This window comes from Portunus trituberculatus, chromosome 14 (genome assembly GCF_017591435.1).
Source record: "Portunus trituberculatus isolate SZX2019 chromosome 14, ASM1759143v1, whole genome shotgun sequence".
Classification (NCBI taxonomy): Eukaryota; Metazoa; Arthropoda; class Malacostraca; order Decapoda; family Portunidae; genus Portunus; species Portunus trituberculatus.
In genome coordinates this window covers 4,419,178-4,439,536 of record NC_059268.1, presented here as the reverse complement: position 1 = coordinate 4,439,536, position 20,359 = coordinate 4,419,178, and the positions used below count along the sequence as shown (strand labels likewise).

Sequence of the window (20,359 nt, the reverse complement as noted above, 5' to 3'; positions counted from 1 at the left end):
GCAATGCATTCCAGAAGTCTACCACCCTATGACTAAAGAAATATTTTCTTATATCTAACCTGCAGCCTTGCTTTCTAATCTTCCTGTCATGATTTCTAGTCCTACTTCCTCCTCTAAGGTAAAGAAAGATCTCACATCTATGTAGTTGGTATCTGAGAACATTTTAGATATCTCTATCATATCCCCTCTTATACATCTCCTCTCAAATGAAAACATGTTTAATTCCTTTAATCTATCTCTATACTCCAGGCGCTTTAATGCTTGCTTTTCTCTGAACTGCTTCTAACATGTTGATATCCTGCCTATAATGGGGTGACCAGGCCTGTATGCAATACTCTAAATGGGGCCTAATATAGGAATTATATAAGCTGCACACCACTTCCTTACTTTTATAACTAACATTTCTATTTATAAAACCCAGGATCCTATTTGCCCTATTTCTTGCTTCTAAACATTGCTTTGAAAATTTCATAGTCCTGTCTATCACTACTCCTAAATCCTTTCCTCCTCTACTGCCTCTAGCCAACATCCCTCCATCTCATAGCTAAAGTTTGTGTTGTCTACCTAAATGCATAACCTGACACTTTTAGAATTAAACTCCATCTGCCACCTGTCTGCCCATGCTATCAGCCTGTCCAGTTCTCGTATTCTGTAATTGTCCTTTTCACCCTGTACTGCACATGCTATCTTAGTATCATCTGCAAACTTTGATACTTTGCTACTAATTCCTATATCTAAATCGTTAATGTACACCAAAGAAAGAAGAGGTCCTAGCACTGATCCTTGGGGTACTCCACTAACCACTTCCTTCCACTCAGACATTGCCCCATTTAATACTACTCTCTGTTTCCTATCAGAAAGCCATTCACTAATCCAATCAACTAACCTATCCCTATCCCATGTAGTCTCAATTTGTACACTAGCCTCCTATGGTACCTTATCAAACGCCTTGCTAAAATCTAGATATATAACATCTATGCTATTTCCATCATCTAACTCCTTGGTAATATATTCTAAGATATCGAGCAAATTTGTAAGACAGGACCTCCTGATCTAAAGCCATGTTGGGTATCTCCAATTAATCTATTTTCAATTAAATGTTCCCAAATACTACCCTTAATGATTTTCTCTAGTATCTTACATACTATACTAGTTAAACTCATCGGTCTATAATTATTTGCATCATCCTTCCTACCTTTTTTAAATATTGGTGTAACATTAGCTAACTTCCAGTCCTGAGGTATCTCAGCAAACCTAAGTGATCTTTCAAAGATTAACTTAAATGCTTCAGAAATACTGTCTACACCCTCCCTAAGTACTCTGGCATGTAGCTCATCAGGACCACTACCTTTCCTATCGTCTAGTTCAAGAATAAATTTCCTAATAATTCCCTGTTTATATCAATATTTTCTAAAGCTCTTAAACTACTCGTCGCACTGTTTGTAACAGGATTTCCTGTTCTTTCCCTAGTAAATACTGAAGAAAATTGTTCATTCAATAATTCTACTATGTCTTCATTTTCATCCACTACTACACCATCTTTTCTGAGTGGTCCAATCCTATCCTTATTTCTTTTATCACTGACCTTGTAATAACTATATAATTTCTTGGGATCTTAACATAACATAACATAACATAACATAAATAATAGGATAACAAAGGGCCACCAGGGCCCATCTAGGTTATCCTGTATCAGTCGCACAGTGTCCTCGTCATCAGTACTTAAAGATACACTTACAAGTACACAATACATTATATACTAATTCTAAATATTTGGCCCATTAACAGGGTAAGTCCTGCAGCGAAATCCTCTACAATTTGTGGTCCCCATACATGGGGATCATGTCTTGTTTAACTATAGTAAATTTCTTATAAAACTATCATGCAGCACTATACATAATTATAAATCTAATAAATTTAAGTGCTTATCTAAACTGTTTTTAAACATTGTCAAACTAGTGCTATTTACAACCCCCTCTGGCAATGCATTCCAGAAGTCTACCACCCTATGACTAAAGAAATATTTTCTTATATCTAACCTGCAGCCTTGCTTTCTAATCTTCCTGTCATGATTTCTAGTCCTACTTCCCTCCTCTAAGGTAAAGAAAGATCTCACATCTATGTAGTTGGTATCTGAGAACATTTTAGATATCTCTATCATATCCCCTCTTATACATCTCCTCTCAAATGAAAACATGTTTAATTCCTTTAATCTATCTCTATACTCCAGGCGCTTTAATGCTTGCTTTTCTCTGAACTGCTTCTAACATGTTGATATCCTGCCTATAATGGGGTGACCAGGCCTGTATGCAATACTCTAAATGGGGCCTAATATAGGAATTATATAAGCTGCACACCACTTCCTTACTTTTATAACTAACATTTCTATTTATAAAACCCAGGATCCTATTTGCCCTATTTCTTGCTTCTAAACATTGCTTTGAAAATTTCATAGTCCTGTCTATCACTACTCCTAAATCCTTTCCTCCTCTACTGCCTCTAGCCAACATCCTCCATCTCATAGCTAAAGTTTGTGTTGTCTACCTAAATGCATAACCTGACACTTTTAGAATTAAACTCCATCTGCCACCTGTCTGCCCATGCTATCAGCCTGTCCAGTTCTCGTATTCTGTAATTGTCCTTTTCACCCTGTACTGCACATGCTATCTTAGTATCATCTGCAAACTTTGATACTTTGCTACTAATTCCTATATCTAAATCGTTAATGTACACCAAAGAAAGAAGAGGTCCTAGCACTGATCCTTGGGGTACTCCACTAACCACTTCCTTCCACTCAGACATTGCCCCATTTAATACTACTCTCTGTTTCCTATCAGAAAGCCATTCACTAATCCAATCAACTAACCTATCCCTATCCCATGTAGTCTCAATTTGTACACTAGCCTCCTATGCGGTACCTTATCAAACGCCTTGCTAAAATCTAGATATATAACATCTATGCTATTTCCATCATCTAACTCCTTGGTAATATATTCTAAGATATCGAGCAAATTTGTAAGACAGGACCTCCCTGATCTAAAGCCATGTTGGGTATCTCCAATTAATCTATTTTCAATTAAATGTTCCCAAATACTACCCTTAATGATTTTCTCTAGTATCTTACATACTATACTAGTTAAACTGATCGGTCTATAATTATTTGCATCATCCTTCCTACCTTTTTTAAATATTGGTGTAACATTAGCTAACTTCCAGTCCTGAGGTATCTCAGCAAACCTAAGTGATCTTTCAAAGATTAACTTAAATGCTTCAGAAATACTGTCTACACCCTCCTAAGTACTCTGGCATGTAGCTCATCAGGACCACTACCTTTCCTATCGTCTAGTTCAAGAATAAATTTCCTAATAATTCCTGTTTATATCAATATTTTCTAAAGCTCTTAAACTACTGTCACACTGTTTGTAACAGGATTTCCTGTTCTTTCCTAGTAAATACTGAAGAAAATTGTTCATTCAATAATTCTACTATGTCTTCATTTTCATCCACTACTACACCATCTTTTCTGAGTGGTCCAATCCTATCCTTATTTCTTTTATCACTGACCTTGTAATAACTATATAATTTCTTGGGATCTTAACATAACATAACATAACATAACATAAATAATAGGATAACAAAGGGCCACCAGGGCCCATCTAGGTTATCCTGTATCAGTCACAGTGTCCTCGTCATCAGTACTTAAAGATACACTTACAAGTACACAATACATTATATACTAATTCTAAATATTTGGCCCATTAACAGGGTAAGTCCTGCAGCGAAATCCTCTACAATTTGTGGTCCCCATACATGGGGATCATGTCTTGTTTAACTATAGTAAATTTCTTATAAAACTATCATGCAGCACTATACATAATTATAAATCTAATAAATTTAAGTGCTTATCTAAACTGTTTTTAAACATTGTCAAACTAGTGCTATTTACAACCCCCTCTGGCAATGCATTCCAGAAGTCTACCACCCTATGACTAAAGAAATATTTTCTTATATCTAACCTGCAGCCTTGCTTTCTAATCTTCCTGTCATGATTTCTAGTCCTACTTCCTCCTCTAAGGTAAAGAAAGATCTCACATCTATGTAGTTGGTATCTGAGAACATTTTAGATATCTCTATCATATCCCCTCTTATACATCTCCTCTCAAATGAAAACATGTTTAATTCCTTTAATCTATCTCTATACTCCAGGCGCTTTAATGCTTGCTTTTCTCTGAACTGCTTCTAACATGTTGATATCCTGCCTATAATGGGGTGACCAGGCCTGTATGCAATACTCTAAATGGGGCCTAATATAGGAATTATATAAGCTGCACACCACTTCCTTACTTTTATAACTAACATTTCTATTTATAAAACCCAGGATCCTATTTGCCCTATTTCTTGCTTCTAAACATTGCTTTGAAAATTTCATAGTCCTGTCTATCACTACTCCTAAATCCTTTCCCTCCTCTACTGCCTCTAGCCAACATCCCTCCATCTCATAGCTAAAGTTTGTGTTGTCTACCTAAATGCATAACCTGACACTTTTTAGAATTAAACTCCATCTGCCACCTGTCTGCCCATGCTATCAGCCTGTCCAGTTCTCGTATTCTGTAATTGTCCTTTTCACCCTGTACTGCACATGCTATCTTAGTATCATCTGCAAACTTTGATACTTTGCTACTAATTCCTATATCTAAATCGTTAATGTACACCAAAGAAAGAAGAGGTCCTAGCACTGATCCTTGGGGTACTCCACTAACCACTTCCTTCCACTCAGACATTGCCCCATTTAATACTACTCTCTGTTTCCTATCAGAAAGCCATTCACTAATCCAATCAACTAACCTATCCCTATCCCATGTAGTCTCAATTTGTACACTAGCCTCCTATGCGGTACCTTATCAAACGCCTTGCTAAAATCTAGATATATAACATCTATGCTATTTCCATCATCTAACTCCTTGGTAATATATTCTAAGATATCGAGCAAATTTGTAAGACAGGACCTCCTGATCTAAAGCCATGTTGGGTATCTCCAATTAATCTATTTTCAATTAAATGTTCCCAAATACTACCCTTAATGATTTTCTCTAGTATCTTACATACTATACTAGTTAAACTGATCGGTCTATAATTATTTGCATCATCCTTCCTACCTTTTTTAAATATTGGTGTAACATTAGCTAACTTCCAGTCCTGAGGTATCTCAGCAAACCTAAGTGATCTTTCAAAGATTAACTTAAATGCTTCAGAAATACTGTCTACACCCTCCCTAAGTACTCTGGCATGTAGCTCATCAGGACCACTACCTTTCCTATCGTCTAGTTCAAGAATAAATTTCCTAATAATTCCCTGTTTATATCAATATTTTCTAAAGCTCTTAAACTACTCGTCGCACTGTTTGTAACAGGATTTCCTGTTCTTTCCCTAGTAAATACTGAAGAAAATTGTTCATTCAATAATTCTACTATGTCTTCATTTTCATCCACTACTACACCATCTTTTCTGAGTGGTCCAATCCTATCCTTATTTCTTTTATCACTGACCTTGTAATAACTATATAATTTCTTGGGATCTTAACATAACATAACATAACATAACATAAATAATAGGATAACAAAGAGCCACCAGGGCCCATCTAGGTTATCCTGTATCAGTCGCACAGTGTCCTCGTCATCAGTACTTAAAGATACACTTACAAGTACACAATACATTATATACTAATTCTAAATATTTGGCCCATTAACAGGGTAAGTCCTGCAGCGAAATCCTCTACAATTTGTGGTCCCCATACATGGGGATCATGTCTTGTTTAACTATAGTAAATTTCTTATAAAAACTATCATGCAGCACTATACATAATTATAAATCTAATAAATTTAAGTGCTTATCTAAACTGTTTTTAAACATTGTCAAACTAGTGCTATTTACAACCCCCTCTGGCAATGCATTCCAGAAGTCTACCACCCTATGACTAAAGAAATATTTTCTTATATCTAACCTGCAGCCTTGCTTTCTAATCTTCCTGTCATGATTTCTAGTCCTACTTCCCTCCTCTAAGGTAAAGAAAGATCTCACATAACCTGACACTTTTTAGAATTAAACTCCATCTGCCACCTGTCTGCCCATGCTATCAGCCTGTCCAGTTCTCATATTCTGTAATTGTCCTTTTCACCCTGTACTGCACATGCTATCTTAGTATCATCTGCAAACTTTGATACTTTGCTACTAATTCCTATATCTAAATCGTTAATGTACACCAAGAAAAGAAGAGGTCCTAGCACTGATCCTTGGGGTACCCCACTAACCACTTCCTTCCACTCAGACATTGCCCCATTTAATACTACTCTCTGTTTCCTATCAGAAAGCCATTCACTAATCCAATCAACTAACCTACCCTCTATCCCATGTAGTCTCAATTTGTACACTAGCCTCCTATGCGGTACCTTATCAAACGCCTTGCTAAAATCTAGATATATAACATCTATGCTATTTCCATCATCTAACTCCTTGGTAATATATTCTAAGATATCGAGCAAATTTGTAAGACAGGACCTCCCTGATCTAAAGCCATGTTGGGTATCTCTAATTAATCTATTCTCATTTAAATGCTCCCAAATACTACCCTTAATGATTTTCTCTAGTATCTTACATACTATACTAGTTAAACTGATCGGTCTATAATTATTCGCATCATCCTTCCTACCTTTTTTAAATATTGGAGTAACATTAGCTAACTTCCAGTCCTGAGGTATCTCAGCAAACCTAAGTGATCTTTCAAAGATTAACTTAAGTGCTTCAGAAATACTGTCTACACCCTCCCTAAGTACTCTGGCATGTAGCTCATCAGGACCACTAGCTTTCCTATCGTCTAGTTCAAGAATAAATTTCCTAATAATTCCCAGTTTTATATCAATATTTTCTAAAGCTCTTAAACTACTCGTCGCACTGTTTGTAACAGGATTTCCTATTCTTTCCTAGTAAATACTGAAGAAAATTGTTCATTCAATAATTCTACTATGTCTTCATTTTGATCCACTACTACACCATCTTTTCTGAGTGGTCCAATCCTATCCTTATTTCTTTTATCACTGACCTTGTAATAACTATATAATTTTTTGGGATCTTTACTCTCAGCTCTAGCTAGTTTTATCTCTGCCTGCCTTTTACTTTTTTTATAACCTTACTCAAATCATCTCTGACCTGTCTGTACCTAATCAAATCTACATCTTCCCACTTTTCTGCAACTCTCTGTATGCCTCTTCTTCTCTCTGATCTGGCTACCTATCTCATGAGTCCACCATAATGGCTTCCTGTTTCTCTGCCTTATATCTTTGTAAGGGATACACTGCATCACTATACCCTTTACTACAACCTTAAAAATATCCCACATCTCCTGTGCAGTTTTATTTCCAAAACTATCTTCCCAGTTTACCTCTCCTAATAACTGACGTAACCTACCATAATTGCCTTTCTGATAGTTTGGGACTCTAGTCTTATTCACTATATTATCCCTACTGGAATTAATGATAAATCTAATTATATGATGGTCACTGTTTGCTAAAGTCTCTCCTACCTCAACTTCCTTTAAACAATGCTCAATATTTGTTAGTACTATGTCTAAAACCTTCCTCCCCCTAGTAGGTTTATCTACCATCTGCACTAAATAGTTATCCTGAAAACTTTCCATAAACTTATTTTCACTAGCATCTCCTACCATCCTCTCCCAGTTTACTGACTTAAGATTAAAATCCCCAAGATAATTGTCTGACTAGTACACCCCTATTTATCTCATCTACCATAAGGTTGTCTACCTCTGCTGACTGGTTAGGTGGTCTATAAAAAGCTCCTACTCTAATAACCTTACTTTGTTTACTCTAACATCCAGCCATAAGGACTCTACTCTGTTATCTACCTTAATACCATTAACCTGACTGGAAATGAAGGATTTTTTTACATAAATAACTACTCCTCCACATATTCTACCAATTCTCTGGTGTAAATACATAATGTATCCATCTACTTCATATTCTTTCCTATTTTCCCTAAACTTTTCCTCATTTACCCATGCCTCTGTGACACATACAACATCTAAGTCCTCCTCAACTATATAACTAGATAACTCGTCCTTCTTGTTCCTAAGACTCCTGGCATTTACATAAAAACATTTAAGTCCAGCTACCTTCCTAGATGCTGTCTCCTTATTTGGAATCCTAATCTTATTCTCTCCTATTTGCACCTGGAAATCTTTCCTAATCTTTTCACTATCTCTGTTTATCCTATCTAATTTATGTCTAGCATCTTTCTTCTGGAATGCATTTGCTACCTCACCCCTACACTCCATCCCAACTCCCCTCCAGACATCCACTCAGCACATCCACACCCTTCCTACTCAGATGCACACCATCCCTAGCATACAAATCCTTCGCCCATAGAACCTATCCCATACATCCACAAAGCTGACACCCACATCCTTACACATCCCTTTTACCCGATCATTCACACCAATGGCCCTAGACAACCATTCCTGCTAACATACACATGAGGCAAGATTCCTGACACTACACACCTCCTACCACTCTCCCTTATCTTGCCTAACATTTCCGAAATCTTGCCACTAACTCCTCCGACCCACCTGCTCTGACATCGTTCCCACCTACGTGCAAAACTACTACACCCTCCTCTCCATCCCCCAACCTCTTCTGCACCTCCTCACTCACTGCCTTCACACCTGCACCAGGCATACACACGTTCGTCCTCCTATCCCTGTCTTTCCCACAGAAAGTGCTATCTAAATACCTAACCTTAGAGTCACCCACCACACACACCTGAGGTGTGCTAGGCACAACCATCCTCCTCCTCTCCTCTACCCCCTTCTTTCTCCTTTCACTCACCACAACCACTTCATTCACTCCACTCTCACTTTCACTCTCCCCCTCCCCCTCCAACAAACTGAACCTATTTTCACACTCAACAGGTTTAGTCCTATCCTCCCTAACTGCCTCCGCTTTCCTTCCCCTCGCAACCTGCCATCTCTGCCCATCCTGACTACTATCTTTCCCAGTCTGGCTCGCCTGCTCCTCTTCCCACTCTGCTCTTCCCGACAGAGGGCCAAGCCACCCTGTCGCCCTCAGAAGGTCCAACCTTCGGCCTAACACTGATCTCCTGCCTAATTTTTTTCACTGCCTCCCCAAGTCTCTTAACCTCCTCCTTCAACTCAAAATGAGAACTTGTTCGCACTTTTCCCCTCACTTAGCTTTCTCATTTCCTCTCGCATTCTCGGTGCTCAAGAGAAAGAACTAAATTCTCGCTCTTGAGCCTACACACCATACACTCAGAAAAGTCAACGACCTTCCTGTCATGCCCACACATCTCACACACAACAAACTCTCCCAATCCCATCTCAACACTCTCTTTCACGCACTCAATCACACTCTGATATACCTCAGTAGCTACCGCCATACTAATTTACAATCTGTTAACTCACAAACAAATAAAAATACTTGGTGACGGCGGGTGGGGAACCGCGGTGGTGGGGGGCCTAAGTGAGGTCAACTAATCCTCTTTCAAGGTCAACTTGACGGTTACAAGCCTAGTCTCCTCGCTCTACCAAAATACTTTTAACTCACAAACACTGATTCTAACCACTATTTCACTCTAATCTAACACTTGCAGTACACACTTTCACTTCACTAACACTCAAAAGCACCACACACAGACACCAAGCACAAACACCACTCGCTAACTATAAAAACCACAGCCAAAAACGGAGCGCACACACAACACGTCCACTCGCCACCGCAGCTAGCTCTAGCTAGTTTTATCTCTGCCTGCCTTTTACTTTTTTTTATAACCCTACTCAAATCATCCCTGACCTGTCTGTACCTAATCAAATCTACATCTTCCCCACTTTTCTGCAACTCTCTATATGCCCTCTTCTTCTCTCTGATCTGTCTACCTATCTCGTGAGTCCACCGTAATGGCTTCCTGTCTAAATGATAATGAAAAAAAAAGACCTATAAGAAGAAGTGGAAGAGATCCATAGACTGGGTCTGTATAAGGAGGGAGTAAGGAGACCAATTAAAGTAGTACTGAAGTCACAACAAACTGCGGAGGATATTTTATATAGAACATTAAAATTAAGAGAGGTAGAAGGTTGTAAAGAGGTGTACGTAAGAAAAATAGAAATGAGGAAGAGAGGAGAAGATATAATGAATTGTTGGAAGAGGCGAGAAGAAAAAATGATGAACGGTCTGAAGAGGAAAAGGAAAGGGTTTTTTTAGAGAGTTATAGGAGAGAGAGTCAGAAAATGGTATGTGGAAAGAAGGAATGCAGAGGAACCCCTAGAGGGAGCAGTAGGTGGACTGTAATGTATACTAAAATAGATGGGATACTGTCAAGTAGATTAGAATTGCAAGACTATGTGATGGTGGAGAAGCCTGATATAGTGTGTTTGACTGAGACAAAATTACATGAAAAAACAAAGGTAAATTTGGATAATAAATATAATATATTGAAAAAGGATAGAGAGGGTAAAGGTGGAGGAGTTATGATTATGGCAAAGAAGGAGATAAATGTGGATAAGGTTTGGTATGGGAAGAACAATGCAGAAGTGATAAGCATAAGGTTAAAAAGTGATGGAAGAATTAATAATCATGGTGACCTATGTACCTCCTAAAACAAATTCTTGGACATTAAGGGAATACGACAATATGATCAAGGATACTTTACAGAGTTTGGAAAGTGTATTAACTGGAAATAGAAAGGTGATACTAGTAGGAGATTTTAATTGTAAAGAAGTGGATTGGGAAAATCTAGTAAGTGGTGTTGGAGAGGAAGCATGGGGAGAGAGATTCCTTAATCTAATGATGGAAAATATGATGAAACAGAGGGTGAAAGAAAATACTAGATATAGAGGAGATGATGAACCAGCTAGACTGGATTTGGTGTTAACACGAGAAGTGTACCTATGTGGGGATATACAATATAAATGTCTATTGGGGAAGAGTGATCATGTGGTTATGGAAATGCAGATGGCAATAACACAGCGGAGGAGAAATGAGACATACAGGAGTGGTAGATTGAATTATAGAAAGATGGACACAGAAAATTTGAAAAATTATTTTAGAACATTAGATTTGGAGATGTTACAAATCAGAGAAGTGCAAAAAAAAATATGAGATTTTCATGAAAGAGAAGGAGTTATGAAATTTGTACCAAAATATAAACCGAAAGAGGAAGGAAGAAAGAATTGGTTTAATGCAACTTGTGTTAAGGCTAAAGAAAAGAGAGATGTGGCTTGGAAAAGATGGAAAAAGAACACGAATATACTAAATAAGGAGAATTATAAAGTGGCGAGAAATGAGTATGTGAGGATAAGGAGGAAGGAAGAAAGAAAATTTGAAAAGATATTGTAGACAAGAGTAAGGAACATCCAAAATTGTTTTACAGGTTCATAAATGGTAAACTTAAAAAGAGAGAGTCCATTGAAAGGTTAAAAGGAGAGCAAAGGATAGTAGATGACCCTAAGAATATCGCGGAATTGCTAAATAATAGGTTTCAACAAGTATTTACTAAAGAAACAATGTTTGTAAAGCCTCAAAATGTAGAAGTAAATGTGCACATGGATGACATTAAGATACCTAAAAAGGAGTTACATAAAATGTTGGAGGAACTTAAAGATGATAAAGCGATGGGGCCAGATGAAGTTTCAGGTAAATTATTGAAGGAATGTAGAGAAGAATTGATAGATCCATTATATGACATTATAAGGTGCTCATTAGAAATGGGGGAAGTACTGGTGGAGTGGGAAAGAGCTGAAGTGGTGCCCATTTATAAGGGAGGCAGTAAGGAAGAGCCTCTTAACTATAGACCTGTGTCTTTAACAAGTGTGGTCGGCAAGATTTGTGAGAGGGTGATAAAGAAATATTGGATACGGTTCTTGGAGGATCATAAGTTATTATTGGATCATCAATTTGGCTTTAGGAAAGGGAGGTCATGTGTAACGAATCTACTGAGCTTTTATTCGAGAGTGGTTGACAAAATAAAAGAGAGAGAGGGATGGATGGACTGTGTATATTTGGATTTGAAAAAAGCTTTTGACAAGGTACCTCACATGAGACTGCTATGGAAATTAGAGATTTATGGAGGACTGAAGGAAAAATTGTTAAAATGGATGGAAAACTATTTGAGATGGAGGGAGATGAGAACGGTAATAAGGGATGCAAAGTCGGACTGGTTGGTGGTGGAGAGTGGAGTCCCACAAGGTTCAGTGCTGGCACCAATACTTTTCCTTGTCTATATTAATAATATGCCAGAGGGAGTAAACAGTTATATTAATTTGTTTACGGATGATGCGAAATTGTGTAGGTGTGTGAAGAGTGAAGAAGATTGTGAAATTGTACAGGCAGATCTAGATAGGATTTGGGAGTGGAGCAAGAAAGAGGTGGGAGATGGAATTTAATCTGAGCAAAAGTCATGTAATGGAGATGGGGAAGAGTTGAAGATGGCCAAGAGGGTTATATAAGATGGGTGAAGGAGTTGTGTTGAAAAAAGTGGAAAAGGAAAAAGATTTAGGAGTGATAATACAAGACCATGGGCAGTTTGAGGCTCATATTGACAAGATGTTTGGAGAAATATATAATTTGATTAGAAATATTGGATTAGCCTTTCATTATATGGATAAAGATATGATGAAGAAATTAATTAGTACTGTAATTAGACCAAGATTGGAATATGCTGAGGTGGTTTGGTCCCCTTATAAAAAGAAGCAACAAAAATGGTTCCGGAATTGGCAGAAATGACCTATGAGGAGAGATTAAAAGAAATTAATTTGCTTACCTTGGAACAAAGAAGAGAAAGAGGATATTTAATACAGGTTTATAAACTGTTGAGCAGTTTGGATGAAGTGGATAATGACCAAATGATGTTGAGAGAGGAAAATTTAAATAGAACTACGAGATCGCATAGTAAAAAGATAACCAAGGGAATATGCTTGAAAGATGTGAAGAAATATAGTTTCCCACAGAGATGTGTGGAGGTGTGGAATAGTTTGAGTGAGGAGGTGGTGTCAGCGAGGAGTGTGCATAGTTTTTAAAGGAAAGTTGGATGTGTGTAGATATGGAGACGGGGCCACACGAGTATATTACCCAGGCCCTGTAAAAATTACAACTAGGTGAATACACACACACACACACACAGAGTGAAGAAGATTGTGAAATTTTACAGGCAGATCTAGATAGGATTTGGGAGTGGAGCAAGAGGTGGGAGATGGAATTTAATCTGAGTAAAAGTCATGTAATGAAGATGGGGAAGAGTGGAAGATGGCCAAGAGGGTTATATAAGATGGGTGAAGATGTGTTGAAAAAGGTGGAAAAGGAAAAGGATTTGGGAGTGATAATTCAAGGCCATGGGCAGTTTGAGGCTCATATTGACAAGATGTTTGGAGAAATATATAATTTCATTAGAAATATTGGATTAGCCTTTCATTATATGGATAAAGATATGATAAAATTAATTAGTACTGTGATTAGACCAAGATTGGAATATGCTGGGGTGGTTTGGTCCCCTTATAAAAAGAAGCATATAAGGAAGTTGGAGAGATTGCAAAGAATGGCAACAAAAATGGTTCCGGAATTGGCAGAAATGACCTATGAGGAGAGATTAAAAGAAATGAATTTGCTTACCTTGGAACAAAGAAGAGAAAAAGGAGATTTAATACAGGTTTATAAACTGTTGAGCAGTTTGGATAAAGTGGATAATGAGCAAATGATGTTGAGAGAGGAAAATTCAAATAGAACTACGAGATCGCATAGTAAAAAGATAGCCAAGGGAATATGCTTGAAAGATGTGAAGAAATATAGTTTCCCACAGAGATATTTGGAGGTGTGGAATAATTTGCGCGTGAGGAGGTGTCAGCGAGGAGTGTGCATAGTTTTAAAGGAAAGTTGGATGTCTGTAGATATGGAGATGGGGCCACACAAGTATAATACCCAGGCCCTGTAAAAATTACAACTAGGTGAATACACACACACACACATATATATATATATATATATATATATATATATATATATATATATATATATATATATATATATATATATATATATATCACAAACCATTATTAGCACTCCTCTTCCTGTGATCCTTTCTGTCTCTCCTCCAGCTATTATATCCCTCCTCTTTAGAGTTAACATGGATCTGCTCTCTATACATTACATCTGGCTTTTTATCTTTCAAATAATCCTAACCTCCAACATGCTTGATAACAACCCATCTATATTAGTATAAGTCACTCCTAATTTCTTGTCCTGCATGACCTCTTCTTTAGTCTCATATCCAGAACCCTCCAGTAAAAATTCTTCTTCTCTATCTCTGTCCTTTTCTTGTTTTTTCCTTAGCTTCACTTCTTTGCACTTCCTCGTTTACCCTTTCCTCTAGGTTCATATCTCTTTTTATCCATATATCCTTGTGTTCAGTATTATTGGCCTGCTTCCCTTTCCTAGCCATAATTTTCTCTACTGCCACTTGGGTCAGTCTCCAGCTCCTGTTGTAGCTTTTTCCCTGCGAGCTGCTCAGATATGTTTGGTTGGCACGATGTCTATGCAATATGTTTTCACTGTTTGATCTGCTGCAGTCTCTGACGAGACAGAGAGACGTTACCCTACGGAATGAGCTCAGAGCCCATTATTTCCGATATTCGGATAGGCCTGAGACCAGGCACACACCACACACCGGGACAACAAGGTCGCAACTCCTCGATTTACATCCCGTACCTACTCACTGCTAGGTGAACAGGGGCTACACGTGAAAGGAGACACACCCAAATATCTCCACCCAGCCGGGGAATCGAACCCCAGTCCTCTGGCTTGTGAAGCCAGCGCTCTAACCATTGAGCTACCGGGCATGTGAGTGTGTGTGTATGTGTTTATTGAGTCCCAGTATATTATCACAATAAAAGAAACTCTTGTCTCTACCAGACAAGGTAAACAAAATTTACATTATTGTCAAATTTACTTATATGTACAGTCAACCCTCGGCTATCGCGACTTCAGCTATCGCGTTTTATAGCTATCACGCACCCATGAAAAGCTGCTAAAATTTCATTATCGTGACCTCAGATGCCTGCTATCGCGTGCCCAGCCATGACATCATGGGATATATGAGCGCTCATTGGCCAAAACCGCCTTCTCGCCAAGATCAATTCGGCATTGTGTTTTATCTGCTATTTGCCCCAATTGCGATAGCGAGGGTTAAGTGTATATACATATCTATTTACGTTATTTATCTATATATTTACATTATTCACATTTCTATTTATATTGTTTATTATGCTGTATATTATGTGTACATTCGTAGCACTATGTAATTGACCATAGTGCTGTAATTATCCTATATTTTCACACCTCTGAGACACTCCCTTGTATACAACAGACAATCGGCTCTATTGGATTAGTAGTCCCCCCCCTTTTAGTCCTTTGCATTGAGGGTCTGCTGCATTTGCATTTATCATCCTCCCACAGTGTCAAGCCAACATTTCCTTCCCTTCAAAATCTGAATGTCTCCCTTAGGAGTGTATTTCCCATTTTGCAAAACCAGTGCTTTAGAGGATCACCAGCTGCAGTGTTTCCCATTTCATAATGTCACTGATATGTGTATTTTTATGTAAAAAAATACTACCAGGTAAACAGTTGTACTTGATTACAACAAAGCATGTATTAAAAATATTTTGTGTTTCCAGGTAGGAGACTATATCTTATCTCCAGAGATTTGTGTTGAGAGAAAGAGCCTGAGTGACCTAATTGGTTCCTTGAATTCTGGGCGCCTCTACAATCAGTCTCAGGCCATGACCCGCTACTACAAGCGTCCTGTCTTGCTTATTGAATTTGATCAAAATAAGCCATTTTACTTGCAGGTAAGCTATAAAATGAATGAAGGCATTAATGAATTGAAAAGATTTTTAAGAATTTATGCAGATATAATTTTGATACTGGTTGTAAGAAAAGGTGAGTTATTGAAAAATAAAGCTGTAACTGGGAATTAAATTTGCACATATATATGATTGTGGTTGATATTGGAAAAAGCATATGATTAAAGTGACTCAGGCTTTCTCCAACATTGTATTGTTAAAGTAATCATAACCAGATGGTAAGAAAATGGTGAAAATGCTGTTTAACACAATAAACCAGGGTATCTCAGCCGGGGTTCCCCGGAATCCTAAGGTTCCGCAATAGGTCCCTTGGGTTCCACAAGAACAAGTGAGATAAGCTAATACACTTTTGACTTTTTATTTAATTTTATATATGTAATATAACTAAACACGCACGATATATTATTGGTTATTGTAATATTATGATGTAGTGGAGACCCATTACTCAAACGCAAAAGTTCAATTTAACTTGAAAAAATACCTTATAGTTGAACATCCACACCCGTGGTCTTAAACAAAGGCTCCCTGGCCTCTCCCTCTCCTCCCTCCTCCAGTTGTAACTTGTGCTGGTGGGGTCATCAGAATAACATTTTCCTGCATTCTATCTGTAGTTTTTCATTTATAAACTTACATTAACACCAAAGGCTTATTAGTGGTGAAAATATCTGGTAATCAAACAGCCTCACATTTGGTCATAACATAACATAACATAATATAAATAATAGGATAACAAAGGGCCACCAGGGCCCATCTAGGTTATCCTGTATCAGTCGCACAGCGACCTCGTCATCAGTACTTAAAGATACACTTACAAGTACTACACAATACATTATATACTAATTCTAAATATTTGGCCCATTAACAGGGCTAAGTCCTGCAATAAATTCCTTTACAATCTGTGATCCCCATACATGGGGATCATGTCTTGTTTAACTATAGTAAATTTCTTATAAAAACTATCATGCAGTGCTAAACATAATTATAAATCTAATAAATTTAAGTGCTTATCTAATCTGTTTTTAAACATTGTCAAACTAGTGCTATTTACAACCCTCTCTGGCAATGCATTCCAGAAGTCTACCACCCTATGACTAACGAAATATTTTCTTATATCTAACCTGCAGCCTTGCTTTCTAATCATCCTGTCATGATTTCTAGTCCTATTTCCCTCCTCTAAGGTAAAGAAAGATCTCACATCTATGTAGTTTGTATCTGAGAACATTTTAAATAACTCTATCATATCCCCTCTTATACATCTCCTCTCAAATGAAAATATGTTTAATTCCTTTAATCTATCTCTATACTCCAGGTGCTTTAATGCTGGTATCATCCTAGTTGCTCTTCTCTGAACTGCTTCTAACATGTTGATATGCCTATAATGGGGTGATCAGGCCTGTATGCAATACTCTAAATGGGGCCTAACATGGGAATTATATAAGCTACGCACCACTTCCTTACTTTTATAACTAACATTTCTATTTATAAAACCCAGGATCCTATTTGCCCTATTTCTTGCTTCTAAATATTGCTTTCAAAATTTCATAGTCCTGTCTATCACTACTCCTAAATCCTTTCCCTCCTCTATTGCCTCTAGCCAACATCCCTCCATCTCATAGCTAAAGTTTGTGTTGTCTTTACCTAAATGCATAACCTGACACTTTTTAGAATTAAACTCCATCTGCTACCTGTCTGCCCATGCTATCAGCCTGTCCAGGTCTCGTTGTATTCTGTAATTGTCCTTTTCACCCTGTACTGCACATGCTATCTTAGTATCATCTGCAAACTTTGATACTTTGCTACTAATTCCTAAATCTAAATCGTTAATGTACACCAAAAAAAGAAGAGGTCCTAGCACTGATCCTTGGGGTACCCACTAACCACTTCCTTCCACTCAGACATTGCCCCATTTAATACTACTCTCTGTTTCCTATCAGAAAGCCATTCACTAATCCAATCAACTAATCTACCCCCTATCCCATGTAGTCTCAATTTGTACACTAGCCTCCTATGCGGTACCTTATCAAACGCCTTGCTAAAATCTAGATATATAACATCTATGCTATTTCCATCATCTAACTCCTTGGTAATATATTCTAAGATATCGAGCAAATTTGTAAGACAGGACCTCCCTGATCTAAAGCCATGTTGGGTATCTCTAATTAATCTATTCTCATTTAAATGGTCCCAAATACTACCCTTAATGATTTTCTCTAGTATCTTACATACTATACTAGTTAAACTGATCGGTCTATAATTATTCGCATCATCCTTCCTACCTTTTTTAAATATTGGTGTAACATTAGCTAACTTCCAGTCCTGAGGTATCTCAGCAAACCTAAGTGATCTTTCAAAGATTAACTTAAATGCTTCAGAAATACTGTCTACACCCTCCCTAAGTACTCTGGCATGTAGCTCATCAGGACCACTAGCTTTCCTATCATCTAGTTCAAGAATAAATTTCCTAATAATTCCTGGTTTTATATCAGTATTTTCTAAAGCTCTTAAACTACTCGTTCCACTGTTTGTAACAGGATTTCCTATTCTTTCCCTAGTAAATACTGAAGAAAATTGTTCATTCAGTAATTCTACTATGTCTTTAGGAGTAGTGATAGACAGGACTATGAAATTTTCAAAGCAATGTTTAGAAGCAAGAAATAAGGCAAATATGATCCTGGGTTTTATAAATAGAAATGTTAGTTATAAAAGTAAGGAAGTGGTGCGTAGCTTATATAATTCCTATGTTAGGCCCCATTTAGAGTATTGCATACAGGCCTGGTCACCCCACTATAGGCAGGATATCAACATGTTAGAAGCAGTTCAGAGAAGAGCAACTAGGATGATACTAGCATTAAAGCGCCTGGAGTATTTAAGGAATTAAACATGTTTTCATTTGAGAGGAGATGTATAAGAGGGGATATGATAGAGTTATTTAAAATGTTCTCAGATACAAACTACATAGATGTGAGATCTTTCTTTACCTTAGAGGAGGAAAATAGGACTAGAAATCATGGCAGGAAGATTAGAAAGCAAGACTGCAGGTTAGATATAAGAAAATATTTCTTTAGTCATAGGGTGGTAGATTTCTGAAATGCATTGCCAGAGACGGTTGTAAATAGCACTAGTTTGACCATGTTTAAAAACAGATTAGATAAGCACTTAAATTTATTAGATTTTTGATTATGTATAGCACTGCATGATAGTTTTTATAAAAAATTTACTATAGTTAAACAAGACATGATCCCCATGTATGGGGACCACAAATTGTAGAGGAATTCGCTGCAGGATTTAGCCCTGTTAATGGGCCAAATGTTTAGAATTAGTATATAATGTATTGTGTACTTGTAAGTGTATCTTTAAGTACTGATGACAAGGTCGCTGTGCAACTGATACAGGATAACCTAGATGGGCCCTGGTGGCCCTTTGTTATCCTATTATTTATGTTATGCTATATGTTATGTTATGTCTTCATTTTGATCCACTACTACACCATCTTTTCTGAGTGGTCCAATCCTATCCTTATTTCTTTTATCACTGACCTTGTAATAACTATATAATTTTTTTGGATCTTTACTCCCAGCTCTAGCTAGTTTTATCTCTGCCTGCGTTTTACTTTTTTTTTATAACCTTACTCAAATCATCCCTGACCTGTCTGTACCTAGTCAAATCTACATCTTCCCCACTTTTCTGCAACTCTCTATATGCCCTCTTCTTCTCTGATCTGTCTACCTATCTCGTGAGTCTACCATAATGGCTTCCTGTTTCTCTGCCTTATATCTTTGTAAGGGATACACTGCATCACTATACCCTTTACTACAACCTTAAAAATATCCCACATCTCCTGTGCAGTTTTATTTCTAAAACTATCTTCCCAGTTTACCTCTCCTAATAACTGACGTAACCTACCATAATTGCCTTTCTGATAGTTTGGGACTCTAGTCTTATTCACTATATTATCCCTACTGGAATTAATGATAAATCTAATTATTTGCTAAAGTCTCTCCTACCTCAACTTCCTTTAAACAATGCTCAATATATGTTAGTACTATGTCTAAAACCTTCCTCCCCCTAGTAGGTTTATCTACCATCTGCACTAAATAGTTATCCTGAAAACTTTCCATAAACTTATTTTCACTAGCATCTCCTACCATCCTCTCCCAGTTTACTGACTTAAGATTAAAATCCCCTAAGATAATTGTCTGACTAGTACACCCCCTATTTATCTCATCTACCATAAGGTTGTCTACATCTGCTGACTGGTTAGGTGGTCTATAAAAGCTCCTACTCTAATAACCTTAATTTTGTTTACTCTAACATCCAGCCATAAGGACTCTACTCTGTTATCTACCTTAATACCATTAACCTGACTGGAAATGAAGGATTTTTACATAAATAACTACTCCTCCACCTATCCTACCAATTCTCTGGTGT

General features: G+C 37.4%; 1 protein-coding gene across 6 annotated transcripts in view; it reads left to right on the top strand.

Annotated features, from left to right (window-relative positions):
* Nucleotides 1-20,359, top strand: part of LOC123503534 (DNA repair endonuclease XPF-like) — a 432,975-nt gene that overhangs the window by 370,462 nt on the left and 42,154 nt on the right. For 5 of the 6 annotated variants that reach the window (XM_045253376.1, XM_045253374.1, XM_045253375.1 and 2 more), the window contains one exon: nt 15,743-15,916. The exons of the other annotated variant lie outside the window; for it this stretch is intronic. In XM_045253376.1, the coding sequence (XP_045109311.1) occupies nt 15,743-15,916 (174 nt within the window). The remainder of the gene's footprint in view (nt 1-15,742; nt 15,917-20,359) is intronic. 6 annotated transcript variants of the gene reach the window in all.